General features: G+C 38.9%; 1 protein-coding gene across 1 annotated transcript in view; it reads right to left on the bottom strand.

Annotated features, from left to right (window-relative positions):
• LOC134498374 (WD repeat-containing protein on Y chromosome-like) overlaps positions 1-21880 on the bottom strand; it is a 44421-nt gene extending 22541 nt beyond the window's left edge. Inside the window, exons 1-11 of the mRNA XM_063304449.1 lie at positions 21813-21880; positions 17213-17492; positions 16472-16525; positions 13807-13890; positions 13520-13585; positions 10270-10500; positions 8483-8562; positions 6834-6926; positions 5479-5524; positions 1477-1546; positions 653-893 (exon numbers count right to left, since the gene is read on the bottom strand). Coding sequence (XP_063160519.1) covers positions 653-893; positions 1477-1546; positions 5479-5524; positions 6834-6926; positions 8483-8562; positions 10270-10500; positions 13520-13585; positions 13807-13890; positions 16472-16525; positions 17213-17492; positions 21813-21880 — 1313 coding nt within the window. The remainder of the gene's footprint in view (positions 1-652; positions 894-1476; positions 1547-5478; positions 5525-6833; positions 6927-8482; positions 8563-10269; positions 10501-13519; positions 13586-13806; positions 13891-16471; positions 16526-17212; positions 17493-21812) is intronic.
• Positions 21881-22682: the final 802 nt, after the last annotated feature.

Below are 22682 nucleotides of genomic sequence, written 5' to 3' on the forward strand. Positions count from 1 at the left end.
TAAACTCCCTCTTCCAAACACTCCCACAGCCTAGCGAAAAAAGCTTCCAAAAAGCAAACTGCAGCCCTGGGTGTCGTATGGCCCTCCTCTCTTCCTCCCATCAAACCTTCCACTGTGGCTGGTAGCATTCCAAAAATGTTACACCTGGCTCTGGCCACCAACAGTTTCCTCACCTCTGAGGGTGGCTAAGGGGCTGGGCTAGAAACCGGGAAAGCGTGACTTCTGGTCCTCCCTTTTGCATGAAAGCCAGCTGGGTGTCTTTGGGCCAGTCACTCTCTCTCAGCCCACCTCATTTCAGAGAGTTGTTGCTCTGGGGCAAAATGGAAAGGGGAGCATTAGGTATGTAAATTGCCCTGAGCTGACAAAAAATAAAGGTGGGATGAAAATCTAATGAATAAATAATAAAGCCTAGATTTATTTTTACCGTTGATAATGACAAGAAAAATATTGTCCCTCCTTCCATAACAATAATAGGGATCTCTTAAAGGAGTATGAAATTAACTGTGAATTATAAATTCATCTGTTCTACATTTTTCTGTAAAAATTCATGTGCACATATTCTAAATAAAAATAGCACCTTGTGCATTTTAAATAACCAATAGTTGGCCAAGGACTATAATAGAGATGTACAAGAATAGTTGCAATAGCTTACCCAGGCATGTATGGATTCCATATCCGAATAACTCGATCCATCCCACCGGTTACAATGGCATTGTTCTTTTTACTGAGTGCAAATGTTTTGACTCCTTTATGGACTCGAAAAATAATCTGATCCCCTTCAGCTCTCTGGGACGGAGTTCCTAGCATCTCCTGTGCTTTCCTCATCCTTGAATCTTTTTTTTCTTTTATTTCTCTCATTTGTTGCTCAACATTGGTAGCTCCCACAATGCAACCTGTAGAAGGATATGAATGTTCAGGAAAATATTCCTATACAGAATTTAGGTGCCAACATTCTTATATAGCAGTGTTTCTCAAGCTTGACAGCTTTAAGATATGTGGACTTCAACCCCCAGAATTCCCAGCTGGCTGGAGAATTCTGGGAGTTGAAGTCCACACACCCTAAAGAGTGAATACTCATTGATTTCTTTGAATTAAATAAAGAAAATAGGAATCTGAGTCAGTATACTGGTTAAGACGGGCAACTTGGTCTACACCTTCTCCATCTTATGAATAAGTGTTATATAAAGGCCTTGATTGACGAAAGCCATTTTGGGAGAAAGGGTCAATATTTATGGCCCATCTGGTAATGACCATGGCAAAGTGAACATTGCAACTTGGAATATAAGAGAGTGTAAATGGTAAAGAGATGAATTAATGAATGAAATAAAAGAAAGGAAAATGGTTCCACTGTGGTCACTAAGAGACAATACCAACTTGATGGCACATAATCAATCAATCAATCATGAAGTCAGCAGGTATTGAGTTCAGTTTAAGAGGAGACTTTACAAATAACATATAAGCACATTATATAATTACCCATAACTAAGGCTGTAGGCTCATGGCTTGATGCAGAAATTACTGCCTTAATAGAATCATAGTAATTCAGCTAAAAAGACAGAAGAAAATAATATTATCCAACTAAATACTGGTGAGAGAAGAATGCTATTTTTCTTATTTTAATCCTTTTTTGTCTTAATGGAACAGATTCACTCACAAAGAAAGAGAAGAAAACTTAGCTATCTAATCATTACAGAATCCTGGAAAAATACATCCATCAATTCTCACTAAGTTTAGATAACCAAAAAGATATTTTGAGAACCAGAGCCAAAGTTTAGCTGTTTCTCATCACTGAACTCTTTCTGCTTTTCAGGAAAATATTATGAGTGTTTTTGGATTGCTGTAAGAAGCTTAAACATGACTTGAATGTAAGCAAACTGAATAGACTCCTTATTCCCTCTAGATAAGTAGGCAGGAGACACTTCTCTTTTTACCTGGGTCACCCAGTCTCTGTGAACTTTCCAACGGATATAAGTGACATTTGGAGAAAGTATAGCACTCTCAAGTCTTATATTAGGGAGATTTTCCACTTTGGGCAGCTTCTTCCATGTTCTGAAGCACATAAAGAAAAGGTAATTATATCCTTGGAAAATCATTGTATTCATTCTGTCTGATTACTCATGTGATTATTTCCATAGAAAACATGTGACCTATGTTTAGAAAGTTGAAAATGCAAGAACATTTGAAGATACTACACTTCACCCCAAATATGTACAAATCTAAGTTTACTCTAGATTCAAGGTAACTGCAGGCACCTTACAAACCAATTAATATTCTGAGACATTAAGACACGGCATGTACTAGCAATGCTGTCAGAGTACCAGATCACTTTGATTTTGAGTCCCTTAAGTTGGCAAGAACTGACAAATTAGGTCAGTTTTTGCATCAAAATTCTTTATTTAAATAGACAGTGGCAGGGCTTACTATTATGCTAAACCCCAATTGGTTTGTTTAATAATGGCTTAGTTTATAGTGTGAATTTAACCACTTTGCTTTGTAGAACATGGTTTAGACCTTAGCACAATATTTGAACGTAGAGAATTGGGGTTAAATGCACATTGGGACAAGCTATAATATAGTTTGTTTGGTTTAGCTAGTGTGATGTCTAAATCTAGTCATTATAGTTTGTAAACAATTGCTTGTTATGTGTGAACATAGCTAAAATGGCTTATGCCACAAACCATGGTTAAAGCAAACCATGGCTTAGCTTCATTTTTCTTATACCTGTGACACTTTGGTGAGAAAAATTGCACACCTGTGTAGTGGATGTAGTTTCCATACCATAGACACTGAGACAGAATATACATTCAGACACATTTAGCACTTGTGAAGGAATCACCTCTAACCAACTCCTGGAGACTGTGTATCAGAAAGTAATTCCCTTTTTAAAACTGTTGACCTTTCAATTGCTAGAAAGGCAGCACAGGGCGCGAGGGCCTTTCTTTCTCTCACACAAAGAGATGTGAGGTAAGGCACCAGATGGTAGCAATGGGAACTACCAAGCTGCTACCACCTCAGAGGGTGCAGGCAGTTTGAAAACACCAACCTTCTACTCTACCGGTTCATCTGTTCTGGTACAACCTGGAATAAATATCTGCTTCAAATGTCTTAAATGTTTCAGATGGATGGATGGATGGACTTCTTAAAATACCGTATGGTTGCCCTTTGGTGTAGTGGTTAAGGCACCAGGCTAGAAACTGGAAGACCCCGAGTTCAAGTCCCACCTTAGGCACAAAGCCAGCTGGGTGACCTTGGGTTATTCTCTCTCAACCCTAGGAAGGAGACAGTGGTAAACCACTTCTAAAAATCTTGTAAAGAAAACTGTAGGGACTGGTCCAGGCAGTTGTCAGGAGTCAAAAACTGATTTGAAGGCACAAAACAAACAAACATGTATATATCATAGAAAGTATAACAGTCAACAATACAGTACTTAAAGCACTATATGTTTTAGTGTAAATTTTGTCAGCAACCTAGTAATAGTGAAGTTTATTGTTGTAACCACAGATCATAACGTAAGAGCAACCTAGTACAAATTAATTAGAAACAATTTGGAAATAACTTCCATTGGGTAAATGTCTTTTGGATTAGCAAATTAATAATGCAGGCTTCAGTGATTTTATATAACCCTAAGTCCAATTCAGTTATATGGGAATAATTTCCTGATAACTGCAATCTATATGTTTTTTAGATTGCTGTCTAAAAGAATGCACTTCCTGTTGATGTCACTGCCAACCAGAAGATGCCCCTGACTGTTATCAGCATGTTTATTAGTGAGTTTATCTGCAGTAACCATGAAATAAAAAATGGTGATATTAGTTCTAACTTTCTGTGGTAAGAGGTACCTTTTCTATTACTTATTCTCTCTTTCATTCCCAGGTTTATGCTTCTCCTATGGTGTTACGAAAGTTGTCATCTGAAAGAGCTGATATCATATCTCTACAGACAGGAATTATGAATTGCTAACTGAATGCTGCCTTTTATTCTTGATTTATATATATATTTTTTTAAGTGCTTACCTCAGGATCTCACCCACAGAGCATAACTGCAAGATATTAACACATCCCTACAACAAAGCAAGGAAAAAAAAGGTGGGGGAAACAATACATTCAAAACATGTAGGACTAAGCTATGAGATTCCAGTCAGGTGCTGAAAACAGATTGCAAGAAAGGTCACAACTATGCATCTTTAGGATGAGAGGCATTTTGTAATTCAAAGTTTTGAAGGTGCTTTTAAAGCTCTAAAGACTTGAGGACAGAGCATTTCAAGGAGAAATGCTTCTTTCCATATATAACTTGCGGGCTATTCAGGCCTTCCTTAGAGATCTTCTTGTCAGTTGCAATGGAGCTGGTGGCTACAAATGAGAAGAATCCCATATGGGAAGCACATTTCCTAGGTAGGTATGCCTTGCACCCATACTAATTTTTTTTTTTTGGTGCCCAACTAAGACAAGAAGCATTTTTAGAGTTAGTTCTGATTTTAAATGCCTATATAGTGGCTTTTATATATTTTCATTTTCATATATTTCTCCTCTAGACCTTCTTAAAGTACTCTGCTATTTTCACTGTTTTATTGTTTTTTCTTATTTTACTGCTTCTGTGTTTTCATCACTTTGAATTCCACTAGAACTCTAGTTATTAGATGGAAGCTTATCGATAATTGGTTTCTATGACAGAAGTTCCAGTGGTTCCAGAAGTTCCAGTGGTTCCTCCTTTGAACCACTGAAAGCTAAGAAAATAATGGCATTGCAACAACTGTATTTACCACACAAGTAAATATTATCGACTTGGAATTCTACTTTAATTCTTCCTGCTTGGTATCTGGGAAGATAATGAACATACGGGACACATAAATAACTTTTTGGTTATACCTTAGGCCATTTTAAGTTGCAACAACTGACGAATAATTTCTAAATCACAAGAAGTAATCATTCTGCTGTATTCTGCTTTGGTCAGACCCCAGTTTGAATATTGTATTCAGTCCTGAGCATCACATTTCAGGGAACTTGGAGCAGAGTTCAGAGAAGGGCAGCAAAGATGATCACAGGGCTAAAAACTAACTAAAGAGATGGAAGGAGTTGGGCATATTTAACCTTAAGGGGAAAAAACTCAGTGGAGATATGATACTCTATTTCAAATACCTGGAGGGATGGAAGAAAGTAAAAACCTATTCTCTTTTGTTCCAGAATGCAGAATAATGTATTTAAGTTACAGGAAGAGAAAGAGTCCCATTGAATGTCAGAAAAAACTTCCTATCAAAGGTGGACTCCCCTTCATTGAATGTATTTAAGTACGGTCCAGACAGCCATCTGTTCAGGATTCTTTAATTTGGATTCATGTACTCAGCAGCACCATGGACTTGTTCTTCCTGCCCCCTTCACACTCTATGATTCTATGATTATACCCTAAGAAGCAAATATCGCATTTCTGTTTTTTCCTTTTCCCTGAGCAACTTCCCTGAGCAATTTCCCTGAAAATACTTACCTGGTCATCACCATAAAGAATCATACATTCATCATGATTCGTGTAGCTGAAAATGAAGTATAGGAGAAAATGAAGAATTTCTTGTCCCTCACAAATAAATTTCATACAATTTTTCAAGCAAGTCTGAATCCTACGAAGTTATAAATGAAATCTAAACGAGACTGCATTCTTCAAACCCTCACAAACATCTAGGCATAGAGAAGAGCCTGGAATGCATATATCACCTCTGATGCCTATGACATCTCTATAGCAGGAAGATCTGTAAACAAATTGTAATCAGTAATCAGTGTCAGCTGAACTGTTTTGCACAAAGGGGACCCCTGTGCAATCAAGGCTCTCAGTTCTACAAATCACTTTAACTGCATTCAGCTGAACAGAATCTCCTGGCTTGCATATCTTCCTGCCAACATGAGAAAGTCAGAGTTGAATGAGAATGAGGCATTATTGTACATTTCCAGCTCCCCTCAATGCAGAATAAGGCTGTGCATGCTCTGAAAATTATTCAGAAGGAGTGCTTTGAAGCTCATGAAAGGTTAGCACTCCACTATATTTATTAAAGCGACCTATTTTTCTTCAGGCTTCTGTACAAGCTAAAAAATGTAACTGCTTTAGGAATTGGCTCATTAAACAATTCTTAAAGTAACCACCATCTTTTTTTCCAGCTTGAGTAGAAACCTGAGAAAAGATAGGTCGATTTAATAAACAGCAGAGAGCTACTGCTCTCATGAAAAATTCAAAGTACTTCTTCCGAATCATTTTCTAAATGTGCACAAAATCTCTTATGCACAGAGATTTTGACCAGGACTTTTGTAATATCTACATTTTAACACTCTAAGGTCCTGACCTGTTATAAAGCACTAGGTTCACATGGTTACAGGTTCCCATAATTTTATGAAGCCTAATTATGGAAGGATAATAAGAACTAATGCTATAATTATATTTAATCTCATAGGTGGGGAACCTGTGGCTCTCTGGATACTGCTGAACTATTATTTCCATGAGTGCTAGTCAGTGTGGGCAGAATGCCAGCAACACCCAGGGAGCATCTGTTTCCCCACACTTTGATGAATCTTGGGCATTTTCCTTGGGCCTCCTATGCATCTGGGCAGTTGATATAGCACCATTTGGGGACATTGTGGGAAAACTAAAAGAACGTCTTCTGATGGTTGCTGACCAACTCAAGGAAAGCAAAATAAAGAATCGTAGCCAGGGAGAAGCATTGAGCCACTGGCCTTCCACAACTACAGACAAGTACAAAGTACCAAAACAAGCATAACAGTAGATATAGTGTCGTATATAATAATATGAAATCATTATGTGGTGATAAATGGTACATGATATGGATCTGGGCTTACCAGTAATCTACATTTAGAGGTATAGCTTCCAAACCACTAATCTGAAGGTAGGGTTCAAAGTTGGAGCTTTCATAAAACTGAAGTTCACGATCCCTATCACAAGTTAAAATATGATCAGATGTTAACATCACAGGCTTTATAGACATAGTTTTCCCATAAGTAAGACAAATAGTGTACATAATAGCTATAGATAAGGATTCATTAGGGTTCATTTCAAAATGGATTGGAAAAAAAACCAGCAATTTTGTAATGTTGTTATACAGATATTTGTGACAGTGTAATTGGATTATAGTATTTGGTTCTATTTATGTTCATATGGAGGGTATTCTGACATTTGTGTCTTCACGTAATCATATAAACTTATGTGTTTGCATCAGAGGCCATGATATTATTACATTATCATATCATTTGTGCAATGATGTTAGGAAGCACATATTGTCATTTTGATGGCACTGTGGCTCTTTACAGACGCTCCTGATAGCATTTCTCCTATGAGAAAAATATATGTGGTTTAACTTAAAAACAATGTAGGTAAATATGACATGATATGAGTTTTGTAAAATTATGGATGTTGTGGATATTGAATGGATATTTTTCCACCCTCTTCCAAAGTTCCAGAACTCAGCTTTGAAAGGGGATTAAATAGACACCAATCTAAAGCATTATATGATTTGTTTCAGTTTGGTTTAGTGTTGTGTATATCCCCTTATTCTTCATTGCACACTATCTGATATTTCCTTAAATGGAAACAGATGGGTTATATAATTATAAGATGTATTAATTCATTTAGTTAAACTGTGAATTATAACTTAGTGTCCCCACACCACCACTCCCACTCCCTGCACTCAGGAGAAGTTGGAAAGTGATGCAAGGTTTGGGCTTCTGCCAACTCTAAAATGCCAAAAAAGAGAAGCAAAAATCTCTGCAGCAACAAGAACCCTTCACCTCCACTTCATTTGAAAAGAAAAGGGAAAGATACCCTGTCCCTTTCCATACTTTGCTAAGAGAAAGAGAAACTGACAAAACTCTTGTCAATTTCACCTCTGCTCCTTGGTCTGGGCTACTGAGGGGGAGCTGCAAAGCCTGGTTGCCAGCATTTCCTTTACAGGACCAGAAGCAGGAGTATGACAAGAGTTGCAACCATTTAGGAAATGGAGCACAGGCTATATCCACATAGCGATTTTGCCTGCTCCTTCCTTGTCCCCAAGCAGCAAGAAATCATGTGGTCCCAAATGTTGTTGCCTCCACAAGCAGGTTGAATGCATACCCAGAATGGGTCTATGCTGTGCTGCTCTTCATATAGCTTTTAATGTTCAACATTCAAAGAGTTGTGACTGTTGGTTTCCTTGGCTGAAATTCCATCCTCACCCAGCAACCTCCATCTCAAAAAGAGCCTCTTCCTGCTGGCCTGTACAATACTCTGCTTACTCATGCACTGTTATTTTTTTTTCTTTCTCCTTTCCTGTTGTAGTATCCACTGCCTGACATTAAAAACATGATGGTGCAAGTTTTGATCAGAACCTTGTGGCCCTGACTTTTTTTACCATATCCTGCAGACGTCCCCATGCACCAGTAAATTTCTCTCCCAAGGCTTTGCAGCAAAAGAAAATCCTGATCATACATAGTGGGTGTATGTATAAGATACTTACCCAGTTCCCAGAATTAATTTATTGTATGGTGTCATGACAGTAAAATCCATCAGCCACTTAGATTTTCTGTGAATTTTCTCCTAAAATGGGAGAAAAAATGTTTAAAAATCAGCTGGCATTTCTGAATCATTAATTAGGCAACTGCCCTTTCAAAATCAAAATGAATTTTAAAAAATAGCCTGGATACAGGAAAAAGCAAGGAGGACATGTCTGTAGAGAGATGATAATAAGGGAAATAGTTTTTATCTTAAGAGGAAATTCTTACCAGTACACTAATATAGGAAAAGAGATTTCTTTGGCATTTGGATCGTCTAAAGCAGTGTTTCTCAACCTTGGCAACTTTAAGCTGTATGAACATGGCTGGCTGGGGAATTTTGGGAGTTGAAGTCCACACAGCTTAAAGTTGCCAAGGTTGAGAAACACTGGTCTAAGGAATGCAACTGGAGTGGAGTGGGGAACATATGGCTGGACTACAGCCATATATTGCTGAACTACAATTCCCAGTTGTCCAGTTACGATAGGCAATGGTGAAGGACCCTGGGAATAGTTGTTCAGCAACATCTGTAGGGCCACATTTCTCTCCCCCATGTTAAGCCTTAGGTCTGATCCACACTTCCTGCTTGCCCTGGGGCAGTGGTGGCCCACTAACTGTTTTCCAAGGACAGGAACATACAACATCATCCTCAATTCAACCCCAACCCATGATGAAGTCAACTTCTATCTGTCTTCTCTTGCTCTGCATCAAAAGTAGTGTTTTCTGACTTGTGCTGGCACCAGCAATCCCAAGTACTTGAGCTGCCACACTTCATTCTGTTACAGGCAGTGCCTCCACTTCTATTGGCTAGCATGTGCTGTGGTGGGAGTGCATCATGCCCTCCAGTCCTGGTAACTGCCCAGCACAGCTATTTCATCCTGGGCTGCTAGGCTGGCTGCCAGTGGACCACTGAAGCCCTGTGCACCAGCAAAAAGCTGGATTAAAAAAAAAGAAGCTAACCAATGAACTATTAAAGGGCTGCAATTTTTTAAACACATTCAGCAGCAGAATAGTAAAATGGTGGACCTTTAAAATATAAATACACACACATATACATACATACATACTTACATACATACATACACACACTGTATATATATAATCTGGATGAAAATGGCAAGAGTTCTGTCAATTTTCCCTAGAAATCAAAGAGACAGGAAGAGCTATAACACTGGTATTTTTACTTTTTTTTTTCCTCGCAGTTCACAAGAAAAAATATCCAAGGAAAAGAAAGAAATTGGTGTTTGCTTTCCTAGCACTGGTGGGAGGAGTAAAGAAGGGGAATCCATCGCTGGTAGTACAGGTAACTGGTTTTCTATTGGGACACCTAGCTCTCACTGAGGCTAAAGTGGAGAAAGGGACTAGAATCCAGAAAGCTATTTCCTAAGCCAGCTTCATTTCCAGCCACAGGTATGAAGAGACTTGCTTGAGAATCAAGTGGCCAAAGGCTGTGGTGCAAAAAGGCATGAAAAACCATTTCAGAGAGATGAGACAATAGTCCCTCCTAATTCAATGAATATCACATGTGATGTAGTGCAGTTTCCTTTGGCACCAGCAAACATTTGGAAGTTCATATTGGAAAAGGCTAGATTAAGGGCCAGGAGAGGTAGATTTAACAACTGGGGATTCCACTGAAGCAGGAAGATCTTCTAAAAGGTAACCTCATTTGAACCTTGGGCTAGAATGCAATAGAAACTGAAACGAATAGAACTATATATTTCTAAAATCTACAAAATAAAAATATGTGGCATACAAACACCATCTTGCTTCGTTTGAGTTTGAGCTCTGGTGACCAGAAGGAAATATGCCCATCTTCTCGCGCTGTTATTAATGTGCTATCCACCAGGGAGCAAATGCGCAGCATGGGCTCTCCATGTGGGATCTCTTGCATTGTAGCAGGAAGCGAGAAGGTGACCTCTTTCAGGCGGGTAGATGAGCTGTCCTGTTCAGCATATTCCATCTGCAAGTATGTGCAGAAATCATGCTGCGTCAAGAAAAAGAGTCAGTTATTATCCTGGTGTCTGGACATGTAAGTGGCATGTATGCTTACCCAGAATTGAATCCTACAGTATCCAATAGGCTTATTCCCGAGTGGCCCCCAAAATTATTTGCTCCATCATACAAGCATGCCAAGTAAAGGATAAGTAACATTTGACAAGTAATGTTAGTATCTTATGGTGCAGGGTGCTGTACATATTTACAGAAGAAAACCTTTGTTTCTGTACTAATTTCAGTACCTCTACAGATAGCCTCATTTCCTTCCAACACTTTTAATCAAGCATTGAGGCCTATTGTGTGGTCCAAATCTGAAACATCTGCCATTTTGTGTTTGCTTGCTTATTTACTTATTTAACACTTTTCTAATGCAGCCACAATCAAAGCTACTCCTGCCAATTCGCATTTAAAAAATGATATAAAATGCAAAATGAAAACACCACAGTACTAGAACAATACAAAGAGAAGAAAAAGATGACAACATCAAAGCAAAGCAAAGCAAAAGGCTCTCAAAAACAGTTTGTTCTTCAAAAGCTTTCAAAAAACCACCAAGGAGGTTTTTGTATTTATGCAAGCGGAGCCAACGACCACAGTGAAGAATGAAGAGCCGGCAACTTTTTGAACCTCTCCGGACAAAGAGAGGATAGGAGATCACCCAGAAGTGTTCCAGACAGTTGCTTCTCGTGAGGAGACTGCAGGACAGTTGTTTCTAGTGGGTTTTGAGCACTGGGAAATGAGAGAATAGTCATCTTGCTCAAACCACGGTCAGCGCCTTTGAAGGGACACTACATTTGCATACTTTCTTTTCTAATCACTTTCAGAAATTGTTGTTAACTACTTTTCAGCTATTAGAACCCTTTGGAGAAGTTTGAAAGCACCGGGTGAGTTTGCCTTCAATTCTTAACAAAAGAAAATTTTAACTACAAGCTTAAGAACTTGTCATGATCACCGTTGCAATGCTTGTGACATCGCAACGGCTCGCATGACAATGCAGGGAAATGGGTACCGGGCGGATTAAGGGAAAAGGCAACTAGCTAACAAAAGAGAGCAACAGGTGCTGGCAACAAAGTATCAACTCTAGCCGGAGGCATGGAAGAGAGAGATACAATGTTGCAAAGAAGGTAATTGACAAGACCAGACCACGGCGCGCCCGAGGTGTCAAAGAGATTACGAACCTGATCGCCCGGCAATGAACCATCACCGGCCAGGGAAGCAATCAAGGAAATGCCCGGAGCACAGGAGGGGCTCCACGACCCCTCACCTACCGGCAACGGAACCGACGGGGCTCGGGGCGCACCCGAAGTAAGAAGGGGTGGAGCGCTGACCGGCGCGGGCTATTTAAATCCCGTTCCGGCGCGCTCCACTCACTCTCAGCTGTTCTTAAAGGGCACGCATACTGTTACTCAAATAAAACCAGAACCTAAGCCTACACTAGCGTCTGTGTTTTTACTGGGTAGCAGGCAGAGCCTGACAGAACTTTAAAATGTTTTTTGAAATAAACAGCAAAAGGTTGGTTAAAACTTTGATTTTAGAAAGCTACAAGTGGACTAAGCATCCAGATAAATTTGAAATAAGATTTTGGAATCATAAAGAATCCTTCCCATGGGAAAATGCTTTTGTTTTGATTTAAAAAAAAAAAAAGATAAGATTCAAAAAATTGGACATAGAGGGAACTAAAGATGACAATTAAAGGGGAAGAAAACATAAACTTGACTAATAGTTACAGAATGGTGCAAAATATTCTAACACTGGAAATACTGAAGACCTATTTGAAAAATGGAGTCAGAAGTTACTATTAACAATGTCAACAGCAATATCTGCCTTTATGGACAGACTGTTCCTAGAAGATGTTATGGAAGAGGAACAAGTTTTAGCTGACAAGACAGAGACTGAGTTGAAAGTGGATTTACAAATGACAGGCTACAAGAATGACATGGAAAAAGATGCTACACTGGACATAAAAAAGAACCTGGCTGATGTTTTAATAACTAAAAGGGACATGCAAACAATAAACCAAGAGAGTGACCTGGATAATTTTCCTATGTTGGATTTACAGAAGAGACTTGTTAAAGCTTTGTGAGAATCTAGTGAGAAGGGACAACGAAGAAAAGAAATCAAGTTCTATGACATTATTTGAATGGACTAAAGGTCAAGATTGTTAGAAGTAAAAGGAAGGAATATAATGTTGGTTTATTTCATCAAGGTTAAAATAGATATGCTGTTATTTCTGGTAACCCTTAGTGGACTTTTGCTGACACCAGGACTGAAATGACAATACTTCATGGATTTATTTATAGATAAGAGATGGGATATGGGAAGAAGAGATCATTTGTTGTAATTTAAAAGGAGGTAAAAAGTTACTAAAATTGTTTATAGTTCTTGTGATGAAGGTTGGAAGTCACTTCTTTATATATTTCTTTTCTTTTTCTTTACTATATTATTTTTCTTTTTCCTTTCTATTCTTTACAGCTTTCTCTTTTTTTCCCCTTGCACCTCTTATTCTTTCTTTCTATTTTTCTATCTTTCTTTTAGTTTGTATTAGTTTTTACTATTGTAATTATAATCTTTAATAAAATTACTTGGGGAAAAAAGAGAATATAGTAGTGTAGTTCAATAATGATTTCTCTCTAAGCACCAGCCATCCATTAAAGAAACTGTGAGTGGCTTCAGGCACAACTCCGAAAGTGGCAATGGAGAACAGAGAAAGAAAGGGAATTTCACCATTTCCCAGATCCTCAAATTTCCCTTCTCTCCAGTTTTTTTCCTTGAGAGTGTAAAACAAAAGCATTCCTTTTCTTTTTCTTCCCAGGGAGAAATTCTAGGAGATAAAGAGTAGCTCTAAGTCAGAGGAAACCCTCTCATGTTTGTGTGCATGCCTATACAATCATTGCAAATTAATAGTGAGCTTTATTCATCCTAACAGATTCTTCTTTGTTTCCTGCTTCGTTGCAGCCAAATGCTTGACTACATCTTATCCTTTTTTCCATTAAGTCCAAAATTGTATGTACCCACTGAATTTTGCCAGTTGCCAAACAGTCTATTTTCATGAACAGTTTCTCCACTTCTTCATCACTCTGTAAAGAGAAAAGATGTGCAAAAGCTATTTTAACAAAGGATTGAAATTTCGTGGGACACATTTTGTTGGAGCTCACTATTCCACTCCCCCCAATTTGATGCAGCACCTAAAAATAGGACAGGAAGAAAGGCATGTATTTTTTTGTCCCCTTCCTCCTTTTACTTGTAACTTTTGCTACAAGTTACAACTATTCCAAGTAATTTCAAATGGCTTGCTTACTGCATTATGTGATCCCATACATGTCTTTAATATGTGCTTGAAGTTTTCTACATCCAAAGATTTATGTCCATTTCTTTCTAATTCCTGGAGGCAAATAAAGCAACGAAACATTATTAAGCACCAGTATAAGGTGATAGACATGGCACAATATTAGTTTAGGTTTTCAAATCATAGTTTCATTCTTCTGTCACTTCTTTCTTTCTGAATAGTTCAAACATGTGAGCAATGTTAAATGCAAAACTAAAGTACCATAATGTCAGTATTTTCTTCTTCATCGAATCAAATACAGCAGTCCCCATGAATTCAAGAGGGATTCTGATCCACTTTCACTATAGTAAGATGACTCTGTTTTGCTACCAAAGGTACATATTTTTGCTTCTATCTCTATTGTCACTTTTACCTACCTCAAGAGCTCAGTCAACAAATCATGCCAACTGACGAGAAGCAGGCTCTTGCTCCAGCTTTAGTGATCCTTCATTGCTTCTGGTCCTGAGTAAAAAGACACCCACCCACCTGGACCTTCTTTTCACCTGGCTGCAGAGGCCTTCAAAAAGTAAGTGGAGCATTTTCCTAAGCCTGTGCCAGATAATGGGCTGCCCTCTCAATAGCCAACACCAAAGCAGAGAGAAAGACTTCAGTGAGGGAGTAATGGATATATTTTACTTTGCTCTGCTTTCTTATTTTATGTGTTTTGGAAAATCTTTTAATAATATCAGGAAGATGAATGAAGGTGCTCTAATGTAGGATACTTCTGGAAGGAGGGAAGCATGATATTGGGGGACTTACATGTCAAGTAAGAAGAGAAGTAAGAAATCCTGTGTCCATCTCTCACCTAAATGGACTGCAATAGCCATATTGGCCTGCCAGTTCTGTTGCAAGCTGCTATGTAAATGACTAATAATATTTCTCTCATCAATGATTTGATTGTGAATAAGGCTGACCTGGTATGTATTTCCAAGACCTGGGTCAGGGAGCTGGAGTGGTAGCCTCTCCTAGTTCAGCTCTCTTGGATATTTGGTACAGAAAAAAATCATGGGATCAGGGAGGAGAATTGCTGCACTCTGTAGGAATTCTTGTTGTCTCCAGGCTTCCTCTCCATTCACACAAACCATGTATCTTCTGCTGGGCACTTGGAATATTCTGCTAGTGTACCACCAACCCACTATTCAGCAGTCTCCCTACCTGGTCTAGAGAATGGTGATCTGAAAGTGATGGATTTAACATCTGTTCCCTTATTATAAGCAGACCACTTCCTGCTGAAACTTGTCTGTCTGTCTGTCTGTCTGTCTATATCTCATCACCTATCACCTATCATATTTCCTCTCTGTAGCAGATGGAAACCTATTAGAATGATCTGCCCCCCCAAGGCTGAGGGATTCCATTAGATTCCAGAAGGCTCTTGGAAATTTCTGGCTCATATGATGGTCCTCCTATTGAATGTTTAGCAACTCTGGAATATGGAGATGGTTGGGGCAGTTGACATGTTAACTCCTGAACATGATGCGGAGCTCATTCAGTCAGGCTATACTGAGTCACTGTTGTGAGATGGGCAGCCATATAAACAAATAAAATAAAAAATAAATCTCAGCTGAGACAGTGAAGCAAGTTGGGAGGTGACTAGAATGCAAGTAGAGGAAAAGGTGTCCTAAAACTGATTGACTGTTTTGAGCCTATTTTGTGGTAAAAGAGGGAAAAAAGCCATTTTTCTCCTCCATCACTGTATCCTCTCTGTGTCACCCAGTTGGGCTTTCTTGAGTGCTTCAAGTCCTTTTGAGATTTGGTCCAGCTATAGATCAAAGAGTTATTTCAATAGCACACTGATATCTTGGCAAAATTTATCAAATTAGTAATGTCTTAGACTCTACAGTTCTGGCAGTTCAATTTTTAGGAATATTCAGGGCCTTGTTGATTGGAGCTCTTTGAATACATTTTAGTCTTTAAAGCCTGATGATGTGGACAATCTGTTCAGTAAAGTTTGGTCAAGTATATGTTTCCTTGACCCTTGCTTCTCATGTCTCAACACATCTACAGTAGTAAGACAGATGGGTCCAGGAGATCATAATTTTTTTTTCCTACGAAGAGCTGCCATCAATACAGAGACTAGGTCTGGCATGGAGATATTATTAGGTGGAGTCAAGGTTCATCCTTGTCTGGATTCTCAACCAATATGCAAGATCAAAAAAAAAGTTGACTGGGAATGACACTGGGAACAAAGATGCCAATTTCTTGATTTCTCACATTTATAAACCACTTCAGTCTCAACTAACCTAAGTGAAGTATATACTCCATCTGTAACAAGGGTTAAAACAATAAAATAGCAATATTTAATCATCATTCAATCTATTGTGCCAAGAAAACACTGCCCAGTATAGACAATCACAAACTGCAGGGATTATGTTACTCTCTTGACAATGATCCTTTCAACAATAAATACTTTCTCTCACTAAAGTCAAAGCAGTTCCAAGGCATAAATATTCAATATTAGACAAACATTTTTTCCCAATCAATAGATGCCTTTAGGCTATATTTTCCAATGGAATAACATTTACAAACCTTTTCCAACCTAGATCCTCCCAGATGTATTAGAACTGCAACATCAAAAATTCCCACCTGGACAAAGATTATTGTATACTCTGATACCAATCATTTAACAGGATGACTGTACCTGAAAGACTGCACATAGTTTCTGAAGCTGATCAAGAGTAATCTGCTGTTCAATCTTGCCAAGACAAAAAGCAAAATGGATTAATGTCAGCATCGTATGGTACACAACTAAATTTGGGAGGGCAAAAACTTAATGAATAAACCTCCAAATATTCAGCTCTGCCCCTCTGAGCTAAGATTTCAGATGCTTCAGAGAAACATAAAATACCATTAATGTGGAATGTACAGTACCTGGATGAAGGTAGAATATGAGAAAATGATATAGTAGAGAGTAAATTAAGTGTTCCTTAATTATAACAGTTTTATTTATATGCCTTCAGTTAGATATATGCAGATCAGCAAGTATCAGAGCAATATGGTATTTGTGGGCAGCAAGACGTATTTCCATACCCTTGAATGGTAGGTACAGCCTCCCCCCAAACTGATAATATTTTTAAGTAGTAAAATAGATATGAGTCTCCATATCTTTGCTTTATGTTGCAGTGGCTGATTCTGAACAGTCTGCAGTGCCAATTCTGTGGCATCTCCATGGAGACTGAAACGTGTGCTACAGTCCTAAATAACCTGATACAGGTTTCTGACATAACAGAAAATAGGGCCTCAGTTTTCACCTGACTTATAAGCAACTTTTAGGCAGATGCTCTTTATATATATATGACATTTGAATAATCTTTTATACAACTCCTCATAGCCTTTAACTTTGGAAAATCCTTACTAAAGCCAACAAGAGAATTAGTTATACCTTGCCTTTCCAGTGACTTCTGGAGGAATCGGTGCGGTGATGAATGCTTTCACTTTCTGAGATGTTTTCCATGAGTCCAATGGAGTGACTCCTTTGCTGCCGTTTCAGCAACTCCTTCACAAGCCATTCTGGAGGTTGGAAAATCTTCTTTTGGCCTTCTGAGAAGCTGCCAACAGAAACTGGAGAGGCCGTTTGCAACCTGGGGACTCCTAATGAAGTCTGCGCCCGTCCAAACAGAGAGTCTTTTGTAGATGTTGGCTCTATTAGCTCATTCAGAATGCTGTCCGAATACAAAAACAGAAGGTGACCATGTGGGAAATGCTATTATTGTTCATTCATTATTAACCAGTTTTGGAACTAATGGTAACAAAAGAAGTCAAGTCCCAGACTGGGGTTAGAGCTAATTCTCTATGACACAATGGTGCAGTCTTTTCCATCCACAGATTTCTCATTCTGCAAGTATTCTATTAACAAATAAGGATGCCTGAGGTATTAAAAGGTGAAGTGACTTGCTAAAATCTGGACTAGGACTGTAGACAACAAAGCAAGAAAGAAGGAGGGAGGAAAAAGAAGGAAGAAAGGTGCTCCTTTATAGACATTTTCTATGTCAGACTATATTAAGAGTTGCTGTCTATTTATTTATATACAGCTTTGGAAAACACTCTGGATGGATTCTCAGTGGTTTACACGAATACACATAAAAATCAAATTAAACTCATAACCTAAAAACAAACATAGCATCCCAATATGCAACATTAACACAACCCTCAAAAACTATAGGGTTATGCATTAAAGGCTCTAAAGAAAAGCTCCATTTTGGCTGACTATCTGAGTTTCAACAGGGGGAATGAGTGAATACCCTGAAGGTAGAGTATTCCATAGGGATGAGTACATACCGAAAACACCATGTTCTTCCATCCATGTCCCTGATCTTGCAGAGGAGAGCATGGCGGGTGGGTTGATGTACTCTTAACACCCTAACCTGAGATTGAATCAGATGGGCCAAGGAGCTAGATGCAAAGCCGTGAGTATTTCCTTTCCCTGAAATGGCTCACCCAGGTTCTTCTGCTGTATCCCCCAACCCATCCCAACTGAAATGCATTTGCCCACCAACTCTCAACCATTTGGACTTACTGACAAGGACTGGACTTGATGGCCTAAACTCTCCCTTTCAACTCTATCATTCTTTCATTCTAAGTTAAAATAACAAGGCAAGCTTACAAAGTTATACATTTCTTAGACTTTATGGTACTTCAAGACTCTTGTTTGCTTTTGTTGCAAGATTAATGTGAAAATTCCTCCAGAAATTTGTGCTATTTGGGTCAGAGACAAGGGATTTGTTCACTCTGTAATGGCTTTTGCCTGACACTGAAATCTTCTGCTTGCATACAAAAAGATCTTCGGCTCGCAAGGGCACAATTCTAAAGACAGGGTAGGGCGGTAAATAGAAATGCTTTTAGGTCAAGGGTAGTACATGATCTTTGAATGGTGTTCTGAGAGTTGTTTCCAGATATGAACACAACTAGGAATGAAATGATGGAGATTTAAGTAAAATAAAATTGAATTAATTATATAGAGTTAATAGGTCTACTGTGATGTTCATGCAAACAAAATGGTGAGAAGACATAATGACATGATTCACTTTTCCCCTGGTTTATGTAAACTCCACATTATTCTTTATTACCCAATATTGTATTAGTTGCTTGCTTCTGCACCTGTATTTCTTTTTACTTTCTGAAAAACTTACCTTGTACTGAACTTGATGCACACACACCTGCTGTCCTAAACTTATGCTATTTATCTCAACCTTATCACTCTACTGAATAAATGAGTAACTTTCCAAAAGGGAAGATGAGTTGCTAGATTCCAGGAAAAGACATCTCCGCTGGAATATTCTTAGCAGGCATCTTCAGGAGCTAAATCAGATCATCCTCCTTCACTTATAAAAAAGTATTTAAGCCAAGAGAAGTCAGAGTGGAATGGGAACTTCAGTGTAGACCTGACTGGGAAGGTGCTATATTCCAGCTGGCCTGAGAAGGAGTCTGTCTGCAGTCTTTTTCAAAATTCCTATCTGCGGAAATGATGCTTAAGTATACATTCTCCTGTAATTTATATTACTTTAATAAATTTCTGGGCTCTTTGTTCTGTGAGTATGTTTATTGTCTTGAATCCTAAATAAACCTACTGGTATTCAACAGGTCATTGGATTCCTATTTCCCAGGATTCCTACTTCCCAGGATTCTACTTCCCAGGAATTAAATAATTTTTCCCTTGTATTACAATTGAAAACTATAATTTGCCAGTAATTTTTAGACAGACCCTTAGGATTGCCCCAAAGGGTTTGGGGAGCTACAGATTGCATCCCAAATGACGTAGGAAGCCTACATGAACCTTCTTCAGAACATCCAACTTCACTGGAAGACAGTGGAGCAGAATGGACAGACCACACGTTTCCTGGCTTTCCTGATCATGTGTGTTTCTTAATGGCTAAATATATGACAACAAATAAAATGATGCATGGAGGAATGGTATGAACTCTCTGTAGTTCTGACCATGGGTTCCTTAGGTGATCCTTTTATATGCACAAGCCAGTTATCTGGCTGAAAGCCAAACCAAAAATAAACACACTCTATAGCTTTGTGGTAAATGATAGTTTTAAACCCTGTTCTCATGTTTTGTTTACTCTTCAGCGTTGCTTGGTTACACTTAAAGTAATTGAAAAACTCAAGACACAGTCTTTGCTGTAAACATCTCCATGGTATTTCCCTACTGGAGATTAATTATTCAAACATACTGGAGAATAAACCAGACCATGTAGCAAATAATAAAAAAGGCAAAATCTCCTTTCAGTTGAACAAGACTCCTGGCAATATCATGCACATCAGATCTGTGTATTTTTCTTACTAATACTATCAAAGGGGTTTGCCATTTCCTTTTTTGGAAAAAAAAGGCCCATATAATAAGAGTTCTCACTCACTGTGGCCAACCAAAGCACTTCTTGGACACAGCACTAGCAACAATATGAAAACCTGGGGTGTGATTCCCATATATGTGACATAATCATTCTATGTGGTTTTGTTTATTCTTGCAGATGGTTAACTGAGGTGGGTGGGGTGGGGAGGCAATTGTCTCATTTTATGCCCACCAAAGCAACTTTGTGAGGTATGACTGGCCCAAAATCATCCAGTGAACTCCATTGGACATTTGGACCTAACATACTGTAGTTGAGTATCCCTGGCTGAGAATAGCTTATTGCAATACTGTGCAATACTGTGAAAAGAGGAATGTGTAATTTATTCACATTCAAAAGAACAGATGAAATCACACTAACCTTGGGACTAAGCGTGTTGTATGGACCCAACTGCTGAGATGTATATATCAAGACTGGTGACTTAGCCAAGTTCTATGTAAACGGAGCTAACTGTTGCAATTAAGTTTAGTGTACCATACCACTATTAGACAGAGGGTAGGTAATACTATATTAGTAACATAACATTTCATATCAGGGTGGTTTTGAAGGACAAATATTTACCCTTTTTGAAAGGCAGAGGATTATCCAAATATAATGGTGTGTGTTTTTAGCCCTTATTTGGGTTCATTAAAAAAGTTTTAGAAAATTACTGATCTTCTCCATCAATGAAATGGTAAATGTTCACAGCCTTTAAAGATAGCCTTTAAATGTGCCTATTTTCTGTATAATTTTGTGACAGCCTGAAACCTTTCAAGTAATGAATGAATGAATGAAATTAGGCAGCACAGTAGTATGTTGCACATATTACAAGCGGATGTGTAGCTTGTGGATAAGATTGCATGACTGAATAACTGGCTCTGTCCATACGTCAGGTTTTTTTGTGTGTCATTGTCCTAGCAGATTGTGATAGATCAGTGGTGAGTAGCAGCTCCCATCCTTAAAGGACTCGGCTTCTTCCTGAGTGAGAATGCCACTCCTGTCTGAGACAAAGGATGCAGGGAAACAAGATTTTCCTCCCTACAAAAAGTGCTTTTGCTGAGATGTGTACTCTTAGCAGGAATCCTGCAAAAGTTTATGTTAAATGATATTAAAAAAATTTCCCTCTGCTCTGTGAATCTAATCACCAACATGTCAGAAATCTAACACACTTTATTTGCAGGAACACAATGGCTTTATTCTTAAATTTCTCCTGTAATAGTGAGCCTCACGTTTTGCCATCAGAAAGTCCTCAAGGGGCTGATGGTAATTTTAATGTGCTGCATCTTTCCAAAGAAAGGGTTAGCAGGCCATCCGGCCACAGAAACGTTTGCACTTTTCACCTAAGCTAAGTCCACAGCTCATCTGTGCATGCTGAACTCCTGACAAGATAGCAATATGGAGGGATCATTGCTAAGCAAAGAAACCATGGTGCCAGGCAGAGGCAATTGTAATTCCTACACAAGGAGAAAAACAAACACAAACTCTGACAGCTTAGGTTCCTTGACAACAGCAAAAGCTTTCCAAACACGCCTGCCTTTGGCAGCTGCAGCTAAATCTTGTTTCGTATGAAAAGAATAAAGGCAGCAATGTGTTTCTGTTTAATGTGCAGAGACATAACATCTTTCTTCCTTTCCATTATTTGCTCCTTACCTGGTCAGCACGGAGGTTTCTAACTTCCCAGAAGCAGAACTTGGTCGCACTTTTTTCCTCAGAGGCATTATGGAACCAGAATGCTTGTCTCCCTAATCCCAATGGCTGAAATCTTGGATTTGTTTCTCGTTCATAAGGCAACAGCTTTTGCTAACTTTTGTTCAGGAGCCTGGAACCTGCTGGTAGGTCTGTCTGCAATGGCTCAGGTTACTGCAATCTTTGCACCTCCCTTAAGTCCCCAAACATCAAAGGAGGTGAAGCCTGGGAACGGTCCTAGCAGGCAGCACCTCCAAAGCTGTCCCAAGGAATGTGGCACAATGCAATTAATGCACCGCCACTACTGGGGATCTGGTGGAGTTGCTGCATGTCACCACGGTGTATTTCAGAACACACATTTCTCAAAGTTATGACGAGTTTCAGGGAGGACTACAGCCAATATTCAGATACTGTATGTTCATACCACTTTTTGCATCATTCCTCAGATGTCTCAGTACACTCTGTGTGAATCAAATGGCCATCCTGATCCAGATGTGGAACAGTTTGTTGTGTCTTACTGCATATTCCTCTATTAGCTGGAGATGGCAGGGACTGAACTTTAGACCTCATCTGCGCAATTGGTCCAGAATGCAACGATGCAAGCAGTTATGGACATACCTCAGTACACCCATGTAATGCTGCTAGTTCATGAGCTGCAAAGATTACCAGTATGCTTCTGGGTGCAATTCAAAGTGCTGGGGATCATCTATAAAGTCCTTCATAGCCTGGGGCTTGGATGCTTGTGAGACCACCTCTCCCCAATTGTTTCTGCCTATCTAATTAGATCTGACAGGTTTGCACACTCCAGGCCCCGTTAATTAAACAATGGCACCA

This window comes from Candoia aspera, chromosome 5, assembly GCF_035149785.1.
Source record: "Candoia aspera isolate rCanAsp1 chromosome 5, rCanAsp1.hap2, whole genome shotgun sequence".
Classification (NCBI taxonomy): domain Eukaryota; kingdom Metazoa; phylum Chordata; class Lepidosauria; order Squamata; family Boidae; genus Candoia; species Candoia aspera.